Consider the following 20,916-nt stretch of genomic DNA (forward strand, 5'->3'; position numbering starts at 1 on the left):
GATGTTCACAATTTGGAAAAAGATTATGCCAAACAGAAATTTGAGAATGTTTCTTTTGGATTACATAGGTGAAAGTTTTTGATATAGTAAGGGGAAAAAAAATCCTATGTTGAAGTAAGAACTACACTACCATAATTTGAGAGACTACACTCACTTAACTTTTATTGCACTATGTTATAATATTCCCCCTTTCTATTAGCTACGACTCTTCTTATGCTATGCCTAACTTACACAGGAAATTATCAAAATGTACAGGATAAAGCATAGTATACACAGGGCTTGGCATTGTCTTACTCTTTATAAGAACCAGATGGGTAGGATCTCTCCTTATCCACAGGGGATGCCCGAAACCACAGATGATGCCCCCTCTGAGCTGACACCTACTGAGCTAGTGAGCCCGTGAAGGAGCTCTGGACAGGGCAGGCGAAAGAAAACAGATGCATTTCAGGGGGAGCGGAAACGGTCATGGAAAGCAGGTAACTAGACCACCGTCTGTCCCTCTGTCGGGGTGGGACCCCAGAATCACAGAGGACAGGCAGCTGTGGAGAAGGCACCAGCAGGAGGCCCCCAGCCTGTGGATGGCAAAGCAAGAGCCACGATGTTGAAGGGGGCAAATGATTCTTACTGTGATGAGGATCTCACCCAGGCAAGTGGCTCTGCTGGGGGACGAAGCATTTTTAACGGCTGTTGGTACAGTCTGTGTTTCTGAAGCACTTTCCTCTCTCCGCCGGCATCTGTGATGAAGGGCCGGGGCAGCGGCTCGCTAACTCAATTCCTCCTCCCGTTCATCTTCTTTATTTCTATCCCGAGGAGCTGAGGCTCTGCTCCAGCTCTGCACTGATAACTCACACCTGGGCGGCTGGCGCCGGCTGCGTGTGGCCATGAAGCCTCGATCTATTTCTCTCAAACAGCCTGGGCAGGGCAGCCCCAGGGAGGGTGACAGTGACGGAGCTGCAGGTGCAGCAGGAGCCCCAGACCAGCCCTCCGCCTCAGCTTCCTCAGCTTCTCTGAGCTGAGCTGTCACCGGGACGCTACAATGGCACATGCTGGGCCCTGGGTGACGAGGGACCAGGCTCAGCACGAGACCAGCGGTTCCTCCTAAGCCAAAACTCAGCTCTCAGGCCAGGGGACGAGAACAGGGTGCACAGGGTTTTGACGCCTAAGGTCAGAACCAGAGAAGACTGTGCGTCCTCTGTTCTGCGAGAGCACATCCCCAGGACTGGGTGACAACTGTGTGCAGGGTGAAAAGGCAGTGCAGTGCCCAGAGGGCCTGGGAAAGCCCAGCAGCGCCGTGACCACGGCCGAGGGACCTAAGGGAAGGCCGGACTCGAGCAGAACCTGCCCCCAGGACCTCAGGGGACTGAGGTGGCAAAGAGAACAGGGTCCACTCCTGACAGTCCATCCCAGAGCCGATACAGAAGCAGCTGGATGAGAAACGAAGACGATGATGGAGAATAAACCAGCTCACACAGCTGTGTCTTCCCAGCACTTCAAGCCCTTGGAGAAATCTCAGGTCAGTAAAGCCCAGAGTGGCTCAGAGGAGAGGCCAGACTGCGGGAGAAACTGGCCGTTCCTTTGCCCAGACTCTCTCCAGGGGGGCGTGAACGAGGGAACTGGGACTCCACGGGGGAGACAGCAGGACAGCAAGTGCTCAGACACCAGCCTCGGGTCCACTTCCCACTTCTCCGCCTCGCTCCCTCTCGTGATTTCCTGTGTTACTCCACCTCTCCCCGCCCAGGTTAGGTCTTAAAAGCACCACCCAAGAAATCTTCCTCAATTAAAACCAAAATCCACGAACACCACTATTTGAGCATCACAAGCCACCAGGTCCCGGGTACTGGGTACTTAGCACACAGTGTGGTATCACCTTAGCAACGGCTCTAGGGAGTGGATGGGGAAACAGACCTGTAGGCAGAGCTGCTCACTCACTGCCACTCACACTGCGACTCAGAGGAGGCGAAGTTAACATGCGACCCAGGCCCAGGTGAGGCTGGAGAGAGTTCGCTCATAGCATTTGAGACTCTGGTTTTCCAACACGAATCCCACCAGCCATGTGCAGTGATTGAAATAAACAGATTACAGTGAGACAGATGCTCACGTCTGCAGTTGTGGAGGCCACGGTTTAAGGGCCAGGCATGCTCGCCCTCCTGGCCCATGCTGCTTGGCTACCGTGGACAGCACAGGCATGGAGCAGTCCCGCCCTGCAGGAAGCTCGGCTGGTCGGGGGCACCATCTAGCCCTCCTTGGCAGGTGAGGTATGTGCCTCCCTTTACCATTCAAGCTGGGAGCCCCAGGGGTGGGGTGAGCCGCAGGAGTCCCAGGGTGGCTTGTTTCCGAGAGCAGCCATGTGAGCATCATTAACCCACCACCAGGCGGCCTGGCAAGCAGTTGCTCTCCCTGTGACCCTCGCATCAGGACAAGCTGCCCTGCTGCCAACGAAGGACACAGTGGCACCCCAGCCCTGGCCTCCTGGCCCTGGCACCCGGGCTTTCCTGGCCCATCTCTCTGCCCCTCCTCACTTTTCCTTTTCTAGGATTTTTAAATTGAGGCAAAATTCATAAAATTAACCCCTCTAAAATGGCACTTAGTATATTCAGAACTTTGTGCAATCAGTACTCTATCCAGAATAATTCCATCTTCATCCACAGAAACCCCAGACCTAGTAAGCAGTCATTCCAGAGGACCCTGCTCTATTCACTTCTGCTCTCGAGTTCTTAAGGATTTGCCTACTCTGAATATTTCATTCACTGGATTTAAGGAAACTATGATGTTTCATATCTGACTCCTTTCAGCTAGTGTAGCATCTTCATGGTTTGTGCCTGCCAAAGCATGTATCTGTACTGTATTTCCTTTTTGTGGCTATATAATATTCTACTCCATGGGCATACCACAATTTGTTAATCCATTCAGCAGTTGTTGGATTTCCTCGTTCCTTGATGTACCAAAGTAACAGGAAGTGGGGGAGCTCATTCCCGCCACATGCATGGAAGCTGCATTAATTTGTATTTTCCCATTTTATAGTTCTAGAATCTGTCTTCAGAATTGTCTCTTTGGAATACCTAAGCAGCATCTCAGGGAGACACATGGGCATCCGTTAGACTTGACCATGCTGACTACTTCTTCCTGGCTCCATTAATTTATTCACCAACCTGATCTCAGTGTGGCTTCTCCAGTGCCTAATCATTCTTAGAGGATTGTTTCTCTAGAGAGTGAAATAGGGAATGTGCAGATTTAAAGAAGCTTAGCAATGGTGGGCTTTTCACAGGTCCTCACTGAGTCAATGGGCACTGTAAACTTCAGGAAATACAGAAGTCTTTGTGCTGAGGCACCCCTCAGCCCTCAGCTGGACAGGTGGACCTACATCACTGTCTGAATCCTTCGCAGGCCAGTCAGGGGAGGAGAGAGTGTCCACACACTTCAGAGACTCGCATAATTCCTCCAGGCTCAAAATAAGCACATTTAGGATCACAAGTTAAACATCTTAAATGCATTTCAATGCAAATTATTTCTGAATTAATCATAAAGCTGTAAAAATGTCATGAGTTTGAACTGCGGCTAAACGGTAACGATTCATAACTTATAGCACCGTCTCTGTCTGAAAATGTTTTAATCCTTTAACACTTCGTGGTGTGCAAGGCTGAGGGCCTCCAAGGCCGTGGGTGGCAAAAAAGAAAATATGCATTTGAGAAATACACACCCCAGCATATATCCTCCATATGTGTATTAACACTTAAAATGTAATCTGCTTAAGTGTGCTGTGTAGTTGGAAATTGTGTGTCTGAATAATATCTACATAATTTTCAATAAAAATAACTTGCAGTAAATTATCTAGATCTTAAGGTAGCAAGACAAATGGCCTTTGCTGGAATTAGTTTTCTCTCAGGAGTAAGGAAATGGAATTTGTCTTCTTCAGTGAGAAAGAAAAAACGCACCTTGCAGAATAAAATATGGGCAGCTGGGAGTCTGCGAGGACCACCGTACCCCAAAATTTAGGGCAGGCAGCCTGCATGATAAAGTTCCAGTTCCAGTGATACTGGTGAGGGAAAATCTGACTCCTCAGACGGGAGGGTCACGGGTCTTTCCGGGCTCCTGCGTGGAGTTTACTGCTTCCACTCTGACCAGGGTTTCCCAGCAGCCTAGCTTGGGAAAAGTCTCTGCTCCCAGGTGAGCACTGCTGGATTCAGGGAGCACCCCAGCCTTTAGGTGGGGTGCCGGGAGCCAGCCGGTGGGGCTCGGGCTCTGCAGGGCAGGGAGCAGGTCTATGCCATGGTTCTTCCACGACCTGCTGTGTGACCCCCTTCTGACACCGCCCCGAGGCCTGGGAAGGTGACATGCACACACATAGCCTTTGCCTTCGAGGTCCTTCGGAGGACAGACTCCTAAGATTGGGCTGGAGGGCGCAGGGGCTTAGCAAATGTGTTTTGCTGGTTCTCAGATCTCTTGAGAACAGGGCTGGGCCCATGACCCAGTGAGGAGAGCTGCACTTTGAAGAGGTCGCTCAGGGTTGCATTTAATTGAAACCCTGAAACCCGAACACTTTTAGTACGCAACTAGCTGTTGCTGTTTGCACAAGTTTTGCTAGAGCAGAGACCTGGCCCTGGAGTTGCCTGGGTCTAGTCCAGGTGCCTCCTCCAAGGAGGATCTGCTCAGGGCCAGGCTCCGGTCTGCAGCTCCCCAACTCTTACCCCAACTGAACCACCCTCTCCCCAGTTGCCCCGGCCTCTGCCGTGGACCAAAGGGCCCCAACCCAGGTCATGATTAGGGGCCCACCTGTGCTTAGTGGCTGGTGTGATGCGATTTTGAGGACATGACTCCTCTAAACACAAACACTAGCCACGTGCCCAGCTGCTCTCTGATGCTGAAGAAAATGGTCCTCACAAGGCACACACCAGAAGAGGAGTGAGGACCTTATGGAAGGGCTTGGGAACCCCCATCCGGGCAGCAAGACACAGTGGAGAAGCCAGGATCACTGCAAGGGCCTGTGGCCCGTGGAAGCAGCAATCACAGGGCTGTCTGTGGTGTCTCCTGAAGCTGCTTCTCCCCCCAGTCACTGAAAGGAGCACAAACACCATCACCCCCAGCTCGTCAGCACCCAGACCTCAGCATCTGACCTTCACGGACCCCTGAACTGTCCTAGAGGACCAAGGCAGGAGCTCGGCAGTGCAGGTGGAACGAGGGACTGTTAGACAGAGAGGACCATGATCCAAGTTCTCTACCCAGAAGACCTCAGCCAGGGCAGAGGAACAGGAAGGAGCAGGACTGCCACTTCGCGAGGAAATGCCATTTCCAAGATGCATCCCAGGACGTGCTTGACCCACACCCGGAGTACAAGGTGCCCTCTGCTTTCCCTCTGTCTCAGAGTCTGCTTTGTCACAGATGACGCGCCCACCCACACTGAGCATCCTAAGAAATACTGACTCCTCGGGCTGCCTGCCCACGGGTTAGGAAGGTACCCACACAGCACCACGGAGGGAGCGCTTCCCTGTAGATCAGCCAGGGAACAGGAAGTCCAGTGGAACGGGAGCTCCAGGATGAACCGGTGATGAAGCAGAACTTCCACGCCAACCCATGGACTCCATCTACAACACCCACATCTGCTCTTTTGAGTTAACTCTCATTTTAGAAATATGTTGAGCCGAACGTGATCGCATATGCCCTTAATCCCAGGCTTAGGGAGGCTGAGGCAGGAGGATCACCATGAGTTCAAGGCCAGCCTGGGATATATAGTGAGACCCTGTCTCAAAAAACCAACTAAAGAAAGTTGATGAATATAAGTCTCTCTCTGTCTCTGTCTCTGTCTCTGTCTCTCTCTCTCTCTCTTTCTCTCTCTCTCTCTCTGTGATTTTTAAAGGATATATGGTTCCTTTTATTTGGGAACTGATTCAGGCCTGCTAATGACCAGAGCCTCACTTAACAGGGTAAGAAACATTGAGCAGGAACTAACATGGATTTTGTAGATTTCATGACTGGACTCTGCATTTAATGCTCAAAAAGAAGAGAAAATGTATCCAGGATTAGTCATGAGGTGCCAGTTGCCTTGTCTTCTGAGCCCTGCTGACTCCGGCTTCTCATAGCTCACCTTGACTGTACAGTCCCCAGAAATTAGTGATCAATGTAAGGAGGATCTGGACGAGTTCAAAAGAGCACAGGGCTCCCCTCTGGCACCTTCCCATGTACGGCAGCCAGCCGGCCTCGTTAGAGCTTCCCTGCTAAGCCACAGTTTACCGAGGCTGCTTCTCTGCACTAAGTGTTCACCTTACGGCAGTTCAGAGCATCGCATCCTGACTGCGCTTGGGTTGGGCCCCATTTGAGGAGAGCACAGCTAGGAGCAAAGTATTAACGAGGTCCTTTCGGGTGAGGGTGTGGTCTTTCCAACACACCACAGAGAGAGCGCTTTGCTTCGACAGCCTGCCACACAGACATCTGCATCTTCAGGAGAAAGACGGGAAAATGGAAACGAGGCCCCTCTGTGAGGCCCAGGAAGCCCTCCTCATAATGAAGACCTGAAAACAGATACCGATCAAACAAATCAACAGCTAACAGCTCTGGCCAACCGTAACCCACCGATAAACCTGTGCAGCCAGAAGAGCTGAGAGCTAGGAGTTTTCAAAGAGAATATTTTCTCTGTGTGGAGACTGAGGCAGACTAACCCTGGAGGACTGAGCAACCCGCAGAACCCTCCCCGCCCCTGCGCACACAAGTGTGGAAATAAAGCACGGCTTTCTGCGGCTGAGCTGGGGGCAGGCAAGGCTTTTTCTTTCCTCTTTTCCAGGACCTGGGAGTTAGTGAGTTTTCAACAAATGGCTGCATCCTTGAATTAATTTCTATTTCATGGCAATTTGAATGTTGTTATTGACTTGCTCAAATAAATCTTATCTTCGTGCAATGCAAATTGGATGTCCCCTTGGCTGAAAACCCTGCGGCTGAGTCTCCTTTCCAATAAAATCCAAGCTCCTTCCTCAGTCTGCCCGGAAAGGCCGGGCACAGTCAGTCCCTGCTGGATTCCTGGTGCTCTTTTTATGCCAAGATGCGCTTGATAGCTATGCTGTGAATCTGAGTTAATCCCAGTCTCCTCCGAGCCTTCCTGGAGAAGTGGCTTCTGTAGGTGTCACCTGGCTGCAGGGACGCAGAGGCAGGACTGACTGGCTTGCCTCGGAGCATCAGGAAAGTGTAAAGGCGGCTACAACCCTCCAACACGGAGCCGACACAAGCCGACACAGCCCCAGTGGAGCTCTCTCCCGAGCCTCCCTTCCCTGTCCTGTGTCCCGTGCTCCCCCAGAATGTCCCCCATCGCGTGCTTGCCCATCTTCAGAGCTGTCCCCACTCTCTTCATCCCCTCTCCCCGCCCTGCCCCTCATTGCTGAGCACCTGCTGGACTGCATGGCCTCCTATAGTCACCGCCTGTCCCTGGCCCCTTGTTATATCACAGAGCAGTCTGACCACTGCCAGGCTGGATGGTCAGCTTCACAAGGACAAGGACAATGTCCCTTGTGGCACCCCAGAAACACACACAGATGTTTTCTCTACTCAAACCTCCCGACTTCCCGAGCAAACAAACCATGCCGTGTCTTCAGAGCCACTAAGTGGCTGGCCCCACCAGGGGTCCCGCAGAGCAGGGGTCTTGGGGGGACGTGTGGTGCAGGACTGTCTCAAGTTGCCTTCCCCACTAGGACAAGCAGCACTGTCTGCAGACATTGCCGGGATCCACTGTGGCAGCCGAGCCCAGCTGTGGAGAGTCCCCGGAGGTGGCTCTCACCTGTCCCCTTGTGAAAGGCCTTCCTGGCCTGAGCAGCCCTGTCCCCACAATCCATGTCTTTACTTAGAACCCACGGTGCTGAGTGCTCACTAAAGCTCTTTACCGAGGGCTCCAGAAAGGGGAGAAACAGGACTGGGGGTGCCTCGCTGCTCTCTGGCACCTTGGCAGGGCGGCAAATGCAAGGTGGGTCACCATGATGTCTACTGCCCTTGTATGAGGTCTCCTGCAGTCCCGAGGCTATGCTGACACCTGCTGCTCATTTTCCTCACCTCCTCCTGGCTGGGAGAGAGGCCCAGATGGCAGGAGCGCGTTTTCTGCTCGTGCTCACCTACCTGTGGGTGTTTGCCTATGGCTTCCCCTGGTCCAACCCCGAGCAGCGGACCATTGGCTGTAATAACCCAGCAGGTGACCAGGATGGGATTGGGAGATTGGAAAGCCAGGGTCAAGATGGGTGGCACTGGGGCTGGGGACACAGCTCAGTGGTACAGAGCTGCCTGGTGAGTGTAAGGTCCTGAGTTCGATTCCTGGTACCCCTACAACACACACAAAAGATGGGTCACATTCCCTTTCTCCACATAGCAGGACTCCCAGCCTGAGACCTGCTCTGGGGACACAGTCCCTGTCACCACTCTATTACCAGGTATTTCCTGGGAGGCCCTGGCTGACTTCACAAAGGCCACTGATCTTCTGGCCAGGTCTGTCCCTTCCCCTGCCACCATGCTGCTGGGTCCTCTTTCCAGCAATCTCGGCCTTTGTCTCCTGGTCCCCCAGCTTTGATGTTAAAGTCAGTCTTTGAGAACTGGTTTAATTAGCTTCACCTCAGTCTTACAGAATCAATCACGGACAACTTCACAGGTTCCCTGCCTTCCACCCCAAATCCACTGCAAGAGCAGGGCAGCCTGTCTCGGCCTCCTGCACTGTTCTCCCCTCTTCCCAGCCCACAGCGCTGGCAAACTCTTCCTCCCCTCCCCTGCTCACTCTTACCAAAGCAAAACCTTTCATTTTTGTGGTCATGGGGATTGAGCCCAGGTCCCCTCATGGCAATCTACAACCCCAGGTTTTGTTGTGTTTAGTTTGGTTTGGTGTCTGGTCTGGCGTTTTGTTGTTGCTAAGTCGTGAGGATATCCACGCTGGGCCTGAGCTTGGATCTCACCTCAGGCTCCCCGAGTGCTGGGATCACAGTGTGTGCCACCATGCCTGGCTCCAAAACGAAACTGTTGTGCATTAATGAAGGCAGGCGGGTGTCAAGCAGGTGGCGGGTGACAGATGCCCTGTCTGGTGTGGGATCTGCACCCGGGGCGTAGCCGGGAAGCCTGCTCTGGAGGGATGATTAAGTCTCAGCTCCTTAGCGTGAGTGCTGGAGTCAGGCTATGTGGCCCATTTTTTCACTCGCTCTTATTTGCAAACTCACTGGATTCGGCCCGTGACCCTGCAGGTGCCTCCGGTTCTGATGATTTTAATGCTTCAGCACCTTGAGAGAAAACACCACCAGCTCATCTAGGAAGCAGCTGTGACCACTAAAGCCAAAAAGGACAAGTGGATATGGCATAATGATCTCACTCCCGAGCACGGTGAGCCCCGTGGGTGGGCGGGGAGAGAAAGTTGGACAACACGGGGTTCTCTCTCCTGCCGGAGTCAAGCTGAGCCTTTTCAGAAGAGTCTGTGCTAATAATGAAGTTCAGAAAAATGAACTTCATAGCCCGGAGTGAAGAAGTGGCTTTGCTTAGTGGACCAAATAAATAATCAGCCGGGAGCAGGGCGGCATCTAATCCAGGCAGGTGGCTGCCTTGGCGCTGCTGTTAACTCTCCCCATGCCTCAGTTTCACCAGCTGCACCTGGCAGATAAGGCCGGGCTGCAAAATGAAGAGCTCATACATGTGAAGAGCTGAGCCGGAAAGCGTCCGGCGGAGGTGCTCCAGGCCCTGGCTTGGGAGAGACTGCGACCAAATTCTGAATTACTCTTTCTACAGAAGATGACTGTTCATTTGTCTGGCATTTCTCTACATTTCTGCTTTTTCAAAAAGCCTGGTGTCTAAGAAAGCTTTAGATATCTGCTCAGAGTGGAGCTGTTGTCGGGAAGGAAGGTGATTTTCCTATGACTGTCAGGAGTTCCTGCATTCTCATTTGATGTTCTCAACACATCCAGGCGGCTGGTGGGGGTCATTGCTCCTATTCCTGTTCATGGTAAACTGGGGTGCAGTTTACCATGCATTACTCTGGGGCTCTCAAACTCGGCTTCACACTGGAAGCAGCTGGGGAGGCCGCTGGGCACGCGATAAGATGCTCCAATCCAATTAGCTTGAAATGCAGTCTGGGCACGGGGAGGTGCAAAACCTCCCCAGGTGATTCTAAGATGCAGCAAAGTTTGAGAACCATGGATTCTTCACTGAAGTCTCAGATCTAACAGGCAGACAGGCTGGCTGTGCTGACCCCGAGGCCAGCGTCCCCCTATGAGGAATTATCTCGCTTGTGCCAGCTTCAGTCTTTAGAAGCCCTCTTCAGCTGTAGCCTAAAAGACTGTTTCTCAGAAACCAGCAAACACTCAGAAACGTGGTGTTTCACAGTCACCCAAAGTCCAGATAGGATGGAGCAAAGCAGCCTGGTAGGAACTTTCCCCGCTCCCAGGAGCCATTCAAGGAACAAAACCAAGGAGTCACCTGCACAGCAGTGGGAAACTCTGCACAGCAAGGCGAGCCCCTGGAGAAGGGATCCAGGCACAGGGACATTCCCAGGGTCAGTAAGGGAGTTGGTCAAAGTCACCTTCATTAAGGCAAATCACAAATCCAATCAGCCACACTGATACTAGGAACCAGGAGGTGGTTCTCAGGATGCAGAGAGTGGGTCACATGCCAGGTTTGGGGATCCATCTTGTGGTTCTGGCCCAGCAGGTGTGGGTCGGGACTTCTAACAGGTGCCCCATGGTGCTATGGGTGGGAGCTGTGCTTTGAAAGCTGCCCAGGGAGATGATCCTTTTCTAGACAGGTGCTGGCACACAGTGTCCAACTGCTGGGTGCCGGTGACTGTGGTATTTGTGCTTCTTTCTGCCTTCAGGGAGCTTAAACTACCAGACAGATCTGTGGCAGGATGGCTCCCGGCACCAGTCACCTCTGGAGTGATCCTTGGGGCCCAGCCCTGGCCCCCCACTCTCAGCTCTCCCACCCCTCGAGGGTGATGCTGAGATCTCTTATCTCACTCTACCCCTAAGGGGCAGAAACCAGGCTGAGACTTTAATAGGGTGACACTGTATTAGGAAGAACCGTGCAACAGCCAGTGCTCACAGTGTTCACCTGTAATAAAGACAGCTGCAGAGGACTCACTCCATGGCAGAGTCAAAACCCTCAAAGCTTTTGTGAGCACAGGTCTGTCCCCAAGGCTCAGGCTCTTAACACACCTGCTTGGATTCCCTCTCTGGGCTCTCCTGGGCAATGTGTGATGGATTAGCTGATGGGACCAAATGACAAGAGAAATTAGGCCCCCATGGCACAAGCGTGAACTGGTCACCAGCCTCCCCAGCCCAGCTGTCACCGGCTGCACTCACTGGAGACAGGTCAGTTATGAAGGCATTGCAGATGTTCAGGTGACACTGTCCAGTCTGGGCCCTGTGCGCTGGCTTTGTGGTAAACTGAAATCCACAACTCTCTTGCAGCTAGAGGTCTGCATGTGACCTGGGTTGTGTCCCTGGAGATTCCAGGATGTGCCATGGCCATGAGAAACACACAGCAGATCCTACGCTCTGCAGGATGATTATGGAGCTACTGGCTCTCTTGTGTAGCCCAAGCACAGCTGATGCAGAGTGCCAGGAGGATGGCAGCAGGGGCGACTTGCCTTGAACAGTGGCCCTCCAGTGGGGAAAATCTGTCTCCTTCCCCCACGACATTTGGAATTATCTGAGGCACTTTTGATCATCACATCTTGGGGGTGCCACTGGCCTCTACTGGTTGGACCTCCGAGTGCTAGTAAACACCTCCCAGTGGATGGTTAGGGAGCCCAGCAGAGAATTCCCCAGCTCAGAAAGTCCCAAGGACCAAAGTTGAGACACTTGGACTCAACGTCTTTTATCACTTCTGATAATGCCATCTCCCTGGATGGTGTAAGCCAGGTCACTTGGCCCTGTTGGAGATTCTATTGGCTTTTTTAATAAATGAATTTCTTCATAAATTAGTTGGAAAAGGCCACAGAGATGGCCAGACTGGAAGACGGAGAAGAACTTCACCCAGTGATAGAGGGCTGGGGAGCGCCCGAGGACGAATCTTACTGACCAAGGACAACCCCACTAGGGTATGGGCACAGCATCTGTGATAGCATAGACATCCTTACCCTAACCACTTAGCTAGGTAGCGCCCTACGCTGGGTAAATCCACATGTCCCAAAGGTCCTAGGGTCACTGACCTTATGATGTGCCTATTTCCACATGACAGCGGTATTGTTTATTTTTTACCCTAATGTATTTTCTGTTCAGTTGTCCTGGAACCACATGTGGGTTAAAAAGAAGCATAGCCACAGTTAATCTCCTGACTCAGTTGTTCTAATTACATGGCAACTGGCTTAACCACAGGGTTATAACTGGAGCAGGAAGTTGGCTCCGAGGAACACAAGTCATATACAGGAAAGATGGGTAAATACCCAGACAGGGGTGTGAGGCCAGCCTTGTGCTCTGAGGCCAAGAGCACAGGTTTCATATCTGAGCACGATAATGTTGTCAAATTCCCCTTTATGAAAGTTAAAAGAGATGTCACACTCGGTAATTTAGCAAGGATCCCCGGCATAGAGTACATTTCCAGGAAGGGCTGAGCCCACATTGGTGTAACAGTTCAGCTGGGAACATCTTTGATCCGGCACCAGCTCATCCGTTAAGGTAGGAAGATAAGCCGTATCTGTGAGTCTGTACGGGAGGCACATAGGGAGTTCCTGGGCACAAAACAGACGCTCAGTAAGTTTCCGTTCTGTTCCCAAATGCTCTTCCCTTCTAGCCGCCTCTCACCTCCCCAGTGTTCTGTGCTTCTCCCACCGTGGACACAGATCAGGGCGACAGCCTCCTGCTGATGTCACCTGCCCACCTCCAGTCTGTGCTCCTTCCTGTTTGCCTCGCACCCCCTGTGGAGACCATCTCAGACCCTCCATCTGGTCCCCCACCTGCCCACCAGACTCTCCCTCCCACTCCACCCTGTTCTCCCGTATTGACAAATTTACAGCCAGCAGATTATATTCGCAGTGTGAGGGATCCATTACCACCTGCTAATATTTTTATAGAATTTCATAAACTTGGTCATTCATGAATCATTTACAGTACTTTATTCCAATGAAGAGTTCACAAATCACTCAAATGCTGGCAAAATGCATAATAATGAGTAATATTTCAGGAGGCTTTGCATTAATATGTCAGCTCCTAATACTGCGAGAGCTAAATTATTTTGTCTGGTGCCGCTTTGGGTCAGAAGCTCAGGAAACCCAAACAGGAGCCGGGGCAGGGGGCTGGTAAGGGTGCATGATGGTCTTTATGCAGCGCTGGGTCAGCCAGGCAGCCGTGCCCCTTCTCAGCCCTCGTAGGTGGAGTTCCCAGGAAAGGGCGAAGAACTTTACTGATCAGGTATCAAAGGGAGGTTGCGGGTAAAAGCAGGCAGAAGTGCTTCTTAGCGATGGAACACACAGGCCTTTGGAGCCGGAGAGGGAGTGATACAAATCCCAAACCCAATGCAAGCCAGCTGTGAGCCCTTGCAAAGGCTGTGTAACAGTCATGTGCTTTTCTGTAAAATGGTGCTAATGCTCCTTCTGCAGCCTCTTGTGTGAAATAGATTAAATAAGATGTGCGTGAAGGGGCTGGCTTCACATTTACCACACTGTGTTTAATAAACAGAAGTGTCCCTGACAAGGCTCATTCGGAGTCCAAGAACAAATGGATCAAACATTAGTTTTGCATCACGCAGACCCCCGAGGCTTCCGGCAAGGCGCGTTCTTGGAGGATTTGGGAAATGCTAAGACACTGGCCGTTCTTGTGGGTGAGGCGCATTTAACTTTAAAACAAATAACAAAATTGGCACAAGTATAATGTCCATACGTGTGTCCACAGGCTCTCTGCTTTCTAAACTTGTGGGAGTAGAAATGGATAGGAGGATTGGGAGATCTAGGATTCTGTTCTCTGAAGAAGCAGATTGCTCCCAGCTGCGTGGAGGGCCGGGGACACAGTGGATCTGACTACACCAAGAAAGTGATTTCTAAGCAGCACTTGAAAGGGACCAGAATCGCCACATCCTGTGCCAAAGTGTTTCCACTGGATGGCAATCCGGTTCTCATTACATCTAGACATAGGGCAGCTTTGGTCACCTTCCTCACCTCCTCAGCGAGCACAAGAGGACACAGGACACAGTGTACAGGGACGTGCGGAGGCCTGGAGGGTGGCACCTGAGGGACGGGGCCTCCCACAGCCAGAGCTGGGCTCTGGCCAGGTGGACCTGGCCCCTGCAGTCCTGGTACTCATGTTAAAGACTGCCTTCCGCCCACTCTAGCCGCTTCCCAGGGGGCAGGAGGCCCTGGGCGCACCAACCCACAAGACCACAAAGCCCAGCTTCTGGCAAGTCTCCTACACACCAGGGGACAGTATTCACACTATCACTGTGCAGTAAAGCCTAGGCGCTGAGGTGAAAGACACTTCAGGGCAGAGATCTGGGTGCTGTGTTTCTACTGTTCCCATGAGCTCCTTGGCGGGACCTCACCTGCAGGTCCTCCAAGGAATATCCACAGGAGGAGCTGGGAGCAATCTGCTTCTTCAGAGAGCAGAATCCTAGGTCTCCCAATCCATGAAGACTCTAGAAGCAAGTGATGGAACTATAATGGGAACTCAGGTTTATCAGAGGAGCTCACGCCTGAGTGGCGAGGTTGGGCCAAAACCCAGATCCAAGGAGCTTTGCTCACCTGCTTATGCCTTTGGCCTCAGAGCTGTCCCACCCGCCTGTGTGCTGGTGATGCTGCTGGCACTGTCCTAAACACGCTTTTTAATCCTAGGGGAATTCCACAAGAGCATCCTCCGTGACCCCTGGAGGTTTTCCAAGATCACTGGGCTCAGGAAGCAGCGCTGTTGAAATTCTCAGACGGGACTTTTCCAGAGCTTTGGCTCTTAATCACCATTGTCAGATAATAGTACTGAAAATAAATTTACTTACAGATTGGTGGGGTTTTCGCTGCACCCGAGTGTGTGTGTGTGTTTGTGGACATTAGAAAGAGCAGGGTTTGGTCCAGGGCTCAAGGTGGAGGACTGGCCTGGCTTGAGGGAGAGCATGGCTTCCTTCACTAGCACAGCAAGAAAGAAGTAAAAGAAGGGAAAGAGAGGAGAGGAGAGAAGAGGAGAGGACAGGAGAGGAGAGGAGAGGGGAGAAGAGGAGAGGAGAGGACAGGAGAGGAGAGGGGAGGAGAGCAGAAGAGAGGAGAGGAGAGGAGAGGAGAGGGGAGGAGAGCAGAAGAGAGGAGAGGAGAGGAGAGGAGCCCACCTTCTCTAGTGGACCCAGCCCTGTGCACACAACAGCTCTTGCTGAGTAGACACGGGCTGGATCAGACCTCAGCCATCTCCCGAAAGCAGCAAAATCCCCGCGCAGTCAGTTGACAGCCATGCCTTTGGTTCCACGGAGCCAGTGAGAAGGAGATGGTGGGCCTCAGGGATTCTCCTCGAGCAGCCTCCGCTGCAACTGAAAACCAAGAGGGCTGCTGGGCCCCAGGCTGCTCCTCCCTGGCCCCTGATGGTGGCCTCTGGAGTTCTTTCCCTGCTGCTGTGACTGTCCCCAAATGTCTCTCCTCTCAGCAAGATGGATTTCTCACTGTCCCTGGAGAGCAAGGCACTGCCACGGAAGGAGACTATTCACTCGGGCAGATGGTGGCAGAGGTGCCCTGGGGTCTTTCTGTGAACATGGAAGGTTGCCTGGTGGGTGGACATGTGTGGGGGCAGCCCTTCTGGGTTCCACAAACATCAGAGAGGATCATGTGGCCAATGATACATCCAATCCCTTGCCCATTGTCACCGCAGCTGGGTGGCAGGAAGCACCCCCAAAGGTCACCTCTCTTCTTTCCCACAGTTGGCCACTGGGTACCTTTTCCTTCCTCCCCTTCCACCAGTCCTGTCTCTAGGGCCCAGCACCTCGCCCTAAACAGCTCCTTCCTCTATTTCATTCTTTTTCCTGGTCTCCTGAGTTCCCCAGGAGAGGAGAGGAGAGGAGAGGAGAGGAGAGGAGAGGAGAGGAGAGGAGAGAGGAGAGGAGAGGAGAGAGGAGAGGAGAGGTCCTCCTGAGCTGCAGTCACCCAGAAATCTCTTGATGATGCTTAAAGGGGTGCTGGCCATGGCTGCGGTAATCACTTAACACCCACCAGAAGGAGAACGCACGTCTACGGCGACATCACGCTTCTCACGGTTGGAGTAGGAAACTGACGCTAGGAACTTGTGGGACTGAACTAAAATTCTCAGAAATATTCACGAAAAGAATTGACAAAAGTAGTTCTGATTTATTGCATACCCAATAAGCGCCGGGCGTTGTACCAAATGCCTGGAAAAAGAATCTCATTTCATCTTTTACTATCCTTAGAGATGCTGGTAAGATCTGTATTTTTATGAACAAAAATGATCAGATCAGAGAAGGGAGGTGAGTTGTCCAAGATCAAACAGCTCAGGAAGCAGCAGATGAGACCCGGAGGGCACTGTTTCAACCTCAGAGTTCTTAATGACTGCGCTGTGGAATGAGGAAGTTTATCACACCTTTCTTTCTTAGCTTCTTGTGTGTTGTACACATAACATCCATCTCCATGGATGCTCCCACGACAGTCACAGGAACAGAAGAGGGCACTATACCTGGTCAGATGCCCGCTACTCCTATGATAGCTGCTGAGTCATCACTGGTTACTGTCAAGGCCACTTGAGCTGGAAATTTCGGGAGTGTCAACAGGACCAGACTCTCCCTTGGGTCTGCGTGGAGGACACTCAGCTCTCAGTGCTCACTGACAGAAGATGTCCCCTGGAGGGGCTCAGCAAAGTGTCCAGCAAGGTGCCCCTGCAGGGGCGCCACCATCTGCCAATGTGTGCTCGCTCACTCGCGTGTGCCCAGCTCTGTGTTCCTGCCCTGTCCTCACACTACCTTCTCTTCACCTGAAGCTCACAGAAACCCACGAAGTAAGGAAGGGTACTGGAGGGCAAAATCCATCATAAAACCCAACCCTACTATTAATACTGTGAGTTTCCTTTCATCGTGTGTCTTAAATGTCTGCCCATCCTGACACGTTTAAGTGCTTGGTAAGGAAGACATTATGTGTGTTTTACGTTCTGTTTCCATTTGATGTCTTGGGTCTTTCCATGTGGCTAACATTTGGATTATAGGAAATGGTCTTCCTAAAGGTGCTGGACCTTAGTCCAGCTGGGGAATGCTCTCAGAACCATATTCTATGAAACCATCATTATACAAAATCATACTGAATTATGTCTATTTCCTTAGGGAGGTTTCCGAACGGGTACCCATCACACCTAAGGATTACAGCTCCTACTGCTTTGATCATCAAGCTGGCCTCTGGAAAGGGAAGCTGGCCTTAAGGGTTCAGCCTGCCTCTGAAGAGGCCCCAGGTCTTGGTCCTCAGAGACTGACACAAGCCTGGAGTTCTGCTGATGACACAGGAACCCCAACAGGGCTCAATGCACTCCTGCTCCCTGGCGATACTCTGAAGCCAGGCACTCTTGAGTTTGATGAGGCGCAGAAATAATGAACTTGGCAAGAAAGAAACACCACTGAAAGCCACATCTGTGCACAGAGCGGGCCTGAGCGAGGCACTCACCTGATACACGGCGATCACTTCCCTGTCCAAGGACTGCGTCACAGAGACGATGCCCGTGTTCTCGTGGATTCTGAAAATCCCCTTAGGTTCTTGATCCACCCCCTTTCCGGTGAGCCGGAACCTGGACCCTTCCGGTCTGTCACTGTCGACCACCTGGGCAGAGAAACAGAGTGACAGTTAAGATTGTCTGGAAGACACAGAGATGGCCTATCACACACGTCCCTGGTGACCAAGCCACTCCTGTCAGGTGCCAGCTCAAAGGCACTTGATGAACCAAGGTCTGCCTAAAGCAGGAGCAGCCTCAGATGGCACCACTGCCTAATGCCTTCTGTCCTCAGAGCTACGTGTGGGGCTGGGGGTGAGGAGGAGCCCTGTTTAATGGATGCAGCCACCGAGGCACAGACATTAATCAAGCTGGCCGTGGTCACAGCTGTTGAACAGTAACAGTGGGACTCAGAACTGCGGCTTGCATCTCTCTAGGCATTGTCATTTTTGATGTCAAGGAAATTATCTGCAGGTGGCTGACCTTGATTTTCCATTTAATGGATAAATTTGGAAGGTCAAGGTGGAGCGAGCGGGGTAGTTCCAGGCAGAAGGGGAGGGCGGGCCTAGGACATTCCAGCAATAGGACACAAAGGTGAGTGACCAAATTATGGAGGTCTTTTCATGGCAGCGAATTTGTGCAGTGAAATAAAGAGCTATTCTTGGCACACCTTGCTTCCAGAGTTTACCCTGACGTGTTTTATGTATATTTAATATCACACTATCACTGCCTGCAAATGTTAATTGAATTATAACAGAGCAATTTAAAGGTCATAAACACAATAGATATTCAAGATATACAGACAAAGAGAAGCTGACACACACGGAACTAGCAGTAGCGTCTGTACAAACGCACAGACGCCTAGAATACAGGGCTGCCCATGCTCTGAGGGTGTAAATCAGTGTTCTGCGGAGTTGGGTTCTGCAGCCGCCAGGCCTGCAATGCCGAGGTCTGCCGCAGGGGGCAGTAGTGCCTAAGGCCCTGGTCCAGCCGGCCCTGCAGAGGCCAAGAGAGGACTTTTATGTCCTCTGATTTAAAATGCTCTTTATTGAACTACACTGAAGGTTTTCATTAAACACCAATTATCTCCGTGTGCATTTTTAAGATTTGTGGAAAAATAGGATCGTTAAACAAAAAGCACCAGCTACCTTCTGACGAAAGAATTTTTAATCACTACTTGATTTAATCCATCTGATACTCTTCTCCTGCCTCACTTTCCCCTGCTTGGAAGCTCCAGGAAGTCAAAAGCCACAGTGAGCTGGGCTCACTGATAGATGCAAGTGCCTGGCTGGGCATCCAGCACACAGCAGGGAGAGACACAACGTCCACTATCGAACACCACCATACAGACAGACAGATGTCACTGTGCCCTGCCCATGGCCACCCATGTGACCTTGGATGTGTCCTTTGCCTCTTTGGCTATTTCCTCACTGCTTATTTCTTAGGGTTGTTGAGGTGTTAAAGGGGCGGCATAGACAAAGAGTACAGAAGGGCCTCAATAATACAGCTAATGATCGTAGTACCAAAGGCCATACCCGCAACCTCAGGACACTGTTGTCCATGGGTCAGACAGGAGCCTCCAGGGATCAAAAGCACCTTAGCCGTAATACAAAAAGACCTTGTTTCCTAAGGGAATGTATTTCCTTTTCAAAAACAGAACTGAGATCACCCTGGTTGTAGAAGCGATTTCCCTGGAAGTGGACTTGCTAGGTGGGCAGGGTCAGCTGGGAGTGGGCTCTGCTGTGTCCTCACGGCACTTAGGGTTGCTGCTCTCCCTCTCACCACTTTCCGCTGAGGGCGCAAGCTCCCTTCCCCATCTTCCCCCCAGGCTGTGGGTGACATCGGCCCCTCTGTGCTCTTCTTTCTCTTTCCTAAACCTTCCCTGCTCACAAAAGGTGGAGAATGCAGCACTTAGAACCTTCTAGAAAAACAGCAGACAAGGCCACTTGGGGCAGCATCATCCCCCTCCTGTTGCTATTCCTGCAGTCCAGACCCTAGAGCTAATCTTGGAAATTCTCTGGGGGTAACTTTTCTTTTGGCTGCCAGGTTGAGGTCTGGCTTATTTTCTCCTTCTGTCATGGAGGGCTCCAGCCACTTGACCTTGCAAAAGCCCTGGGTCTGGGAGAGAGAAGCCTGTTTAATTAGCACTTGCTGAGGAGGCCAGGGAGCCCGTGCCCTGGGGAGGGAGTGTGCCTAGTGCCGAAGGCTCTGCTTCAGTGCTGCTCAAGCCCCTCACCTATATAAATATTTATTTCTGTGTACTTGAAGACCGAGCATTTTAAACATCTGTTGAACCTGGCTGCTGATCCTCAGAGAGCAGCATATTTGAAAGAAGCCCTCAGGGGACAGTATGGTGTCCGCAGGGCGCTGAGCCTCAGGGACCCTCTGCACAGGAAGCCCATGCCAGCACATTCTCTCTGAAGCTTGTTTTTACCAAGCTGTGTGAAGCCTTCTACTTAAGGTCTTCCGGGTCTGTTTGCTACCTTATTTTTAGACCTATTTTAAGCATAACACAGGAACACTGTTAAAAACCTGTCATCTAGGCGCTCCGCAAGGCAAAATGCCACTTGGTCTAAGAGAAAGGACCAGCTTCTCTGCATGTGTCAAAGGCACCAGGTATGTGGTTGGAGGAAGCCTGGAGAGCTGAGGTGTCGGAGCCACTCTTCAGGGACAAGCAGGAGTCTGGGCTCACTGCAGATGCAGGAGGAAGCTCAGGGTCCTGGCTTACCTACTGCCGCTTTGGCTTCTGGGTTCCTGGGAATTTCAGAGCAAGCCACACACTCCAGTGTCACAGGGCAGAGCTGATTCAAGGTGTGCAGCGGCTACAAGTCTTCAGCCTCACATCACCACAATTGCAGGAAATCAAGAGTTTCCAGACACAAGATCATCCAGGTGCTACCCCACGCCACCCACATGCTGTGCCCTGGGTGTCCCTTTCTCGCTGGCTGCTGCTGCTAAATAACTGGATATGGCATAAGAAATCAATGCACTCTCCTGGCCAGGACAGCCCTGCTGCCCACAGCAGCTGTTCACACCCATTATCCACATAGCAGGCTTCACAATTAGCTGGGCTTTCCCATTATCCTTTGTAATTCAACACTCTACTCACAGTGGGATTTTCCTGTCCTCTGAGCTGGAATTGGAAAACCAGCTAATTATAAGAAAGAAAGCAGACCTGGGGAGCCAACTCCCTGGAAAGACAGGCAAACAGTCCTGAGGACTCAGGAGCTAAGCACCTGGGCAAAGGAGCCTCCTGGTTGGCTGTGTGGGTGGCCAGAATCATCTGCATCCAGGAAGGTGCAGAGGAGGGAGTCTGGAG

The 20,916-nt window shown here is 51.8% G+C and overlaps 1 protein-coding gene across 3 annotated transcripts in view; it reads right to left on the reverse strand.

The window, feature by feature from the left end:
* Cdh13 (cadherin 13) overlaps positions 1–20,916 on the reverse strand; it is a 1,022,569-nt gene that overhangs the window by 465,691 nt on the left and 535,962 nt on the right. For all 3 annotated transcript variants that reach the window (XM_063247740.1, XM_013158918.3, XM_063247739.1), the window contains one exon: positions 17,555–17,707. In XM_063247740.1, the coding sequence (XP_063103810.1) occupies positions 17,555–17,707 (153 nt within the window). The remainder of the gene's footprint in view (positions 1–17,554; positions 17,708–20,916) is intronic.

This window comes from Cavia porcellus, unplaced genomic scaffold, assembly GCF_034190915.1.
Source record: "Cavia porcellus strain 051 isolate PalLab524CR breed Dunkin Hartley unplaced genomic scaffold, mCavPor4.1 scaffold_4, whole genome shotgun sequence".
Taxonomy (NCBI): Eukaryota; Metazoa; Chordata; class Mammalia; order Rodentia; family Caviidae; genus Cavia; species Cavia porcellus.